The sequence below is a fragment of the Sphaeroforma arctica genome (genome assembly GCF_001186125.1).
Source record: "Sphaeroforma arctica JP610 unplaced genomic scaffold supercont1.279, whole genome shotgun sequence".
In the NCBI taxonomy this organism is placed as follows: domain Eukaryota; class Ichthyosporea; order Ichthyophonida; genus Sphaeroforma; species Sphaeroforma arctica.
In genome coordinates, this window is record NW_014040279.1 from 50,246 (window position 1) to 58,120 (window position 7,875).

At 41.5% G+C, this 7,875-nt stretch overlaps 1 protein-coding gene across 1 annotated transcript in view; it reads right to left on the bottom strand.

Moving 5' to 3' along the window:
- Positions 1-1,890: 1,890 nt before the first annotated feature.
- SARC_04748 (hypothetical protein) overlaps positions 1,891-7,875 on the bottom strand; it is a 7,199-nt gene continuing 1,214 nt past the window's right edge. Inside the window, exons 2-7 of the mRNA XM_014301406.1 lie at positions 6,946-7,019; positions 6,497-6,677; positions 5,107-5,316; positions 4,338-4,404; positions 4,017-4,126; positions 1,891-2,764 (exon numbers count right to left, since the gene is read on the bottom strand). Coding sequence (XP_014156881.1) covers positions 2,570-2,764; positions 4,017-4,126; positions 4,338-4,404; positions 5,107-5,316; positions 6,497-6,677; positions 6,946-7,019 — 837 coding nt within the window. The 3' untranslated portion in view covers positions 1,891-2,569. The remainder of the gene's footprint in view (positions 2,765-4,016; positions 4,127-4,337; positions 4,405-5,106; positions 5,317-6,496; positions 6,678-6,945; positions 7,020-7,875) is intronic.

Consider the following 7,875-nt stretch of genomic DNA (forward strand, 5'->3'; position numbering starts at 1 on the left):
ATATATGCGTGTGTGTGTGTGCGTGTGCGTGTGCGTGTATTCATATACGTATATGTACGTGTATGTGTTCTGAGGACAATGTGTAAGGTGCAAGTATATTCTAAAACATTGTTGGGCTTATGCGAGGGCCGTGAAGTGTTCCAGAGATTGTCTGCAGGTTGTTGAATCGTTGAGATGTCTAGCATCATCAGTCTACGAAGGCATGTGCATGCTGTTTGTGATTAAGTACAGTCACATAGACGTGAGTGGGGTAATAGGCGCGGTTAAGTGGACATTAATCCTATACAATATATAGCCAATCGAGCGATAGATCATGCACAGGCTGATGCTCTTTGCTGCTGTGAAGCTATGCTTGCGGGGAGCTGGCGAGGGGTGTGTGTGTGAACCATCAACATTGTCGCTAATATCTGTTAGGCGCAAGCTTGCTGTGTATGATATATGCATACTGTGGCCGATCCTACAGAGAGGGGATGCTCGATGAAAAGACAGTGAACAGGCATATGTGGATAGCCATGATTTCTTTGCGGGGGTGTCATAAGATGAGAGATGCGTAAGTGAGGGGTAATGAACGAGCGTACGAGATTAGCTATGGTTTCTTTGTGGAGATTAGCTATGGTTTCTTTGTGGAGATGACGCAGAGGATAGCTAAATTGTCAGGCAGCCCTTCTCTGCAGGTTGTTTGGTAGTTATTGGTGTTTTGGTGTCGCCCTGGTGGCAGAACTAATTGCGACTGTGTGAAAATCAGTGGCAACCGTGAGTTTCAAGTAGCGAGTGTGACGTATTAGCAGCGACTATTAGGAATCAGTGGCCACTGTGAGGAATTAGTTGCGGGTGTGTGGAGTTATTGGCGACTATCCTGCGTTCATGGTGACGTTGTGGAAATGCTAACTCCTTTTTTGGGGGGATGAAAGGGTCGGAATATAACGGGTGATCGATGGCGATTGGTGCGCTGTGAGGGCATCGACAGCAGCAGCTTTATGCACGTAGCGTGTAACTCAAGGCAGTGAATAGTGAAGATGTAGCTCAAGGTGGTGTGGTGGTGGGAAGCGAGTTGCGGTCGCAATCAGTGGCGGTGCCTTATTGGTTTGGTTAGAATAGTTTTAGGGCCGTATAGATAAATAGCGAGACAATCGAACATTTTTAATATGTATAGTGATTAATTCTCTTTACTTTCGATCCGTACGCATGTGTATAGTTTATATATACACAGCGTATACATAATTTACTCATAGGTTGTAGATAGTTTTTACACGTAGTTTATTTATTTCATACATAGTTTACGCACAGTCTTCATGCAATAGTTCATACATAGTTTTCATACATAGTTCTTATACACTAGTCCTTACATAGTTTTCATTCAATAGTTCATACATTAGTTCATACATGGCTTTCATACATAGTTCTTATACACTAGTTCATACATAATTTTCATGCATCAGTTCATACATGCAGATCTCCTCAGCCCCGATGTTGAAAGCCAGTAGAAACTATACACAGAAATACAGTAGTAGCTTTCTATGATGCACACACATGCAGATCTCCTGAGCCCCGATGATTAAAGCCCGTAGAAACTATTCACAATAGTACAGTAGTAGCTTCTATGATGCTCACACATGCAGATCTCTGGAGCCTCGATATACGGCTCAGGCAACAGCTTAGATCTCAAGAGAATAAGGCAACAGACTATATCTTATAAGATTACTTCTGAGCAAATAAGGCAACAAATCAGATCTTATGAGATTACTTCTGAGAAAATTAGGGAACAGATCAGATCTTAGGAGATTACTTCTGAGAAATTATGACAACGGATCAGATCTTATGAGATTACTTCCGAGCAAATATGGCAACAGACTATATCTTATAAGATTACTTCCGAGAAAATAGGGCAACAGATCAGATCTTATGAGATTGAATGCTAAGAAATATGGCAACATATTAGAAGTTTTGAGCTCTAGATCTTAGAAAATATGACAACAGAATTCTGCCGAGATCCCGCTTCAGTTCTGGTCATAATCTAAAGCATAATTCACAACGGGAACAGATTAGAATTTGACTACTTTCAACACACGTTTTCGCATAGTTTGTTCGAGAGCACTCGTGGATAGAACTGCCACAGGTCCTCTGTTGTCACGACCTACATGGCTGTGCACCGGCTACACTCGAGCCTATACTGTCAGTACATGGCACTCTGCAGATGAACGAATCCCGCGATTAAGAAGCAGCACAAGTACACCACTATATGTGCATCACAATGAAAATTTAAATTTATTCGCAACTATAGACCACATGAGTGCATTCTAACAGCACTGATTCCATCCCCTCCACCCATGCGGAGCGACCAGTTATATTTACCGCTCGAACGGTTGTTTGCATCAGCGCGAGCGCTGATGTTTGCCCCGTACGTCGACTAAGTTTGGCAACTCAATGGAAGCAACATACAAAACACCCACTCCAGAACAATCATCCATGTGGAAATGAGAATGTACCTCATGTACACGTACATATACATAACACCTGTGCCTTCTACACACTGCACCACACACACTATCTCTCTCTCTCTCTCTCTCGCTCACGCACTCTGATGCTTACGCACAAACTCGCCCATGTCTTGGATAGCCTCTACAGCCTCGGGTAGGTAGGGTGCAAACCCTATGAACACGTGCACCCCTTTATTGTACACTTTGATTTGCACATCCGCGCCCTGTTCTTTGGCCATTTTGGCCAACACCACCGAATCGTCCAGAAGGACCTCGTAATCACCAACCTGTGGTGACAGAACGTTGTTTAAATATTAAAATAAGAGACATTGTGCAAGAAATATGATACCTTAGAAACGTTGTTTGAACGATTAAATGTTTTGAAAACGTTAAACAAATAACATGATACAACGTTGTACAAATATAAGGATACAATGGGCACGTTGTACAAATATTTGTACAAATATTAGAACACCGCTCATAGATTGCTGATGGATGATATATATATATGTATGTATATATATATAATATATACACATATATAGTAGTGGACTGGCAGTAGTGTATAATTGCATACGGATGCAAGCCTACAGACATTGCGTTGTGACGTACTAGCAGAAAGCTGTGTAGAACATCTCATGGTCTCATCTTTTATAAGGTGTCGACGAGAAGAGAGAAAGAGATGATGGAAGAAATCACAGGGATGTATATTCTTTAACATTCTCGTACCTAAACCTCCCGAAGCATCTCGCGAACTTCCACTTTCAGTGCGAGTCAAGGGTTCAAAAAATTATATATATATACTTCGAGATTGGCAATGATCGATACAAGCATACATATGTGCAGTTTGTCGTGTGCGCCTTCGTGAATTTGATTCGATACAAACTTTAAAGTGGGTGTACATGATGCCACACAAAATTTCACACAGTCAAAAACGTTTCTATAAATGGTTTGCGAGATACGCAAAAACACGGATAGGGCTGGTGTTAAAATGGCACCATACTATTCGTCCGGAATCCGAATCTCTTCACATTCTAACACCAGTAACCAAGTGAACCAGAACATCACATAAGCCAAGTACAGCATGATATTTCGAAGTGAGCATGACAGGTAACTGTTTATTCTTTACTTCATAAAAATAGTACAACTACACCAGGTAAGCCTGCTGTCGAAGTTTGTATACAACTTGTGAAGCACCGCAACCACAAGGTAGAAACGCTATACACACACCTTGGTATAAAAGTACCACAAAATAGTAAAGCACCACCACAAATTGGTAAAGACCATACACTAGTAAATCACCACATATCACACACTTATGAAGTACCACGAACTTGTGAACTACTGCAAAATATAAAATTACCACAGAATAGTGAAGTACCACATACCACACACTGTTCAAATACCACACACTACTAAAGTACCATGAATTAGTAAATTACCACAAAATTACTAGTGAATTCTAAAGTACCACATACCACATACTGATCAAGTACCGCACCATACTGAAGTACATGACACCAGTAAAGCACCACATACCATAATGAACAAGGGTGGCGATTGGCTGTAGTCTCCAAATAGGGGGGATACACACGGATCCTTCAGACCGAGTTTACTGTCTACAGCGGGTCCTGCGAATTCGCCGATCCCTATCAGTTGTTGCAGGCAGAGTACAAAGAAACTATTAAGTATATATACCGGTAAAAAAATATGTTTAAATGATATGTACCGTTCAAGCAATATTGTATATAGTATATCTTACTAATGGACACGATACACACGCCATAAAATTATTTCCAGGTAAGATATATACCCGTAGCTTGCTATCATCACCCCCCTTTAATCGTATGTTGCACATACCGTATACAGGGTGCAATTTTGGCAAGCTTGCTTCTTGCAAAATCGGGTCGACAGCCGCCCGAGATTTCTGTTTTTCAAGAGAAAGAAGAAAAAAATCGGGTCTAGTTAATATCAAATTTTGCGTTCGGCGCCTCCGATTTCAAGCCGTGGTGAAGACATTCACAGTCACTCGAAACCACACGACCCGTCCACAGCCGCAGACGCAGACTGGACAACGCATGTCCCATTTTCAGCAACATGCAAAAACAATTGAGACTTTCAAATTCTGCATCCCGTAAAGATCAATATTCAACATAACAAGCAAATGAACCATGGGTATCAAAGAAAACAACTACTAGTGTGTTGCAGATACATGCACACACCGTGAACGCATCAGTATCGCGCGTGTGGCATATACGGACACTCGATCAGGCACTTCAACTTCTAATCGACCGCCGCAGACAGAGAAACAACCTCATTCAGCTCAAATGTGATGCGTACATCTTATCCACGCACTCTAAAGCAACGGTATAAGCAAAATTAGGACCTTTGTAGCTTCAGGTTTGCATAGTCACATCAGATGCACAGACACATACATCGCATACAATAAGACGACAGTCCGCTGTGAGCAATGAAGCACCTCGCGCATTATTTGAGAACTTTGTACACAGAAGCACAATTCAATGTTCGAACACAGCCATAACACATCATATCATATCACATACACACAAACAAACACCAGACACCGTAACATGTCGCACACAGGGGATGACAAATCGCAGATACTTACAAACGATTCGCCCTGCTGGGTCCAATCCGTCACCGCAGACACCGGCATTAGCCCATTCGGTTTACGAATAGCGTGACCGTCTTTCTCTTGCGCTCTAAGGCGTAGGTACGTTGCCAGTGTGAGATTGCCACCAGCGCTATCTCCGGATATGAACACGCTCTTGCATACTGCTTCGCCCTCCGGCCCGTTTTTACACAGCCAGTTGTACGCCTGAGGAGATGATACGTGAGTGTATGAGGGTGTATGTGTGCTAGGTTGATATAGTGTACACATGCACACAAAATGTTTTCCCCAACTATACTATTTATAGAAAAATCTACTTGATGGTACGTCTGTGAAAGTACACGTGCTTGTTACAAGCCTACGAGCTCTAGTATACACAGCATTGTAGTAGCCTCTACATATATGATTCTGTTGAGAACTTCGCTTCCGAACAGTTAGATAAACGTTAAAGTAGCTTTTACATATATCATTCAGTGTAGAACCTTGATTCTGAATAGTTGGGCACAATACCCCTTCCACAACAAGATAAAGCTAAGGATAGCCATACCCGATAGGAGACGCGTAGGTGCGAGAGAGGCCTCTACCCAGTGCACAAATTTGTGGTTCATCGTCGCCTACGATCAGGCCAGTGTATTCATCTTGTGGATAAAGAAACGTTCACATATGTACCGAGTGCGGGCGGGATTGTATATCTGCAGTATGTATGTGTGCGGAGGAACCTAGTGGGTGTTCGTTTGGAGAAACACAACACATGGACCACTTCTATGTGTCTGAATGAATACACTGTACTGTCGCACGAGCACTGTATGAAGCCATACACTCCAGTAACAAAACCTGATCAAAGCATGCATGTGTGTAACCTGGATTTGTAAATAAAGCCCATTCATGTAACAAGTTAAAACCTGAATAAAACACAAAACTCAAGAACGAAGGGATTTGTCAGCCAAGTGCTAAGTGCATGTGTATGAATGCATGCAACTATAGCTGTGGAATGATAAGCACGCCTGCACGTACAATGGCCACGACCCCTCTAATACTCAGGTTTAGGCACAAAAGGCTCGTTAAACCCAACATGGCAACAAGCACCGAGTCTACCTACACAGACGTGTATATCGCTAACTATACCAGATGTACGCCCATTTACACAGATGTACACCCCCACGGAGGCTGCAGTTGCGTGAATATGAATGAATATTCAAACGATGATCTACCATACTTTCATTATATATGCATCTCTAATCATGAAAAATTGTCTATCGAAACCCCAATCTCTAAGCCCTTCACTACGCCGACCCGATACTCGCTATATTAATATTCACATCAGAATGTAGACAAGCGTTGACTACGCTCTCATAAAATGTCTCCCCATCAGAAACAATGCACGCACCTTCACACAGTCATTCAAACCCTCCGGGTACTTATATTCTGGCGCAAGCTTGTAGTCGATGGCCAGCACTGCACATCCGGTGGACTCTGAAATATGCGAGCACACGTACTGGTACGCTGCGGTATTCCCGGAACACCAACTGCCACCGTGGATGTACAGCAGGCGATTGGCGGTATCACAGCTGCATGGGTCGAAATAAAATAGCAGGTTCAATCAAGAAGTTACGGCCCAACAACGAAACACAAACAGACCAACGGCAAAATGTGACCAACACAGTATATGGTAAATAGGGATTTTAGACTACACCGTACACAAATTAATACAATTGCTTGCGAGCTGCTTGGCATTTAGCACTTGCGCTCGGGCTTGCCTCTCGTTGCCGCATTTACAATCCGACAATATATATATATGTATATATTCAGCCACAAATGCATGCGTACAGCTCATACCCTGGGGCTACCACCCAACGGGATTCAATACCATCCGCAACCACAGGCGTGACAGAGGTGCCTTCTATCAACGTCTGTAAGAAGATAAAAATATACATATAAATACACGAACATTGATTTTGTGTTGATATAGACTTTTTTATAATTATGTGTCCGTAGACTTATTGAGACACTTGCCCACACGCGCATTTTATAGTATCCTATTCAACTTTCACTAATTCTGGTACTACGTGCTTGAGCAAAGAATGCACCTATATATATATATATATATATATATACTCATCGTATGGTTTAAGTTGTCATCGATTCACCACAGTACCAGTACTCTTTGTAGATACAATTGTCCATGATAAAGGCCACGGGCTCGATTCAATTTACAAGCATGAGCCTTAATAGTATAGTCACATGTGCACGATTGCAGATATGTGTACCTACTGTATATCTGCCTATTCCATATATCCACAGTGTATCTACCTATGCCGTATATCCGGTGCAACAATGAACTCACTCTGCCGTACTAGGAAGTGCGTTGATCTAGGAATGCTAATGTTATGTTATGGTCGACTTGGCCCAAAAACAACAACTTAACACAGAAACCAGAGTGTTAGAAACGTCGTATATCAGATACGAACAAAGCTATATACAAAACATATATGAGTCATACGAACAGGATATATACACCCATATATACGAATTATATCAACAGATGCATATAAACGCATATGTTTGAATCATACGAACAGAGACATTGATACGCATATATACATATATATATATATGTATACAAACACACACATATATATATATATATATATATATATATATATATATATATATATAATACTAAGTAAGTAGTCGTTACTACCACACTATATATATATATATATATATGTATACTACTATACGACACGAAACGTACACTCATATAGT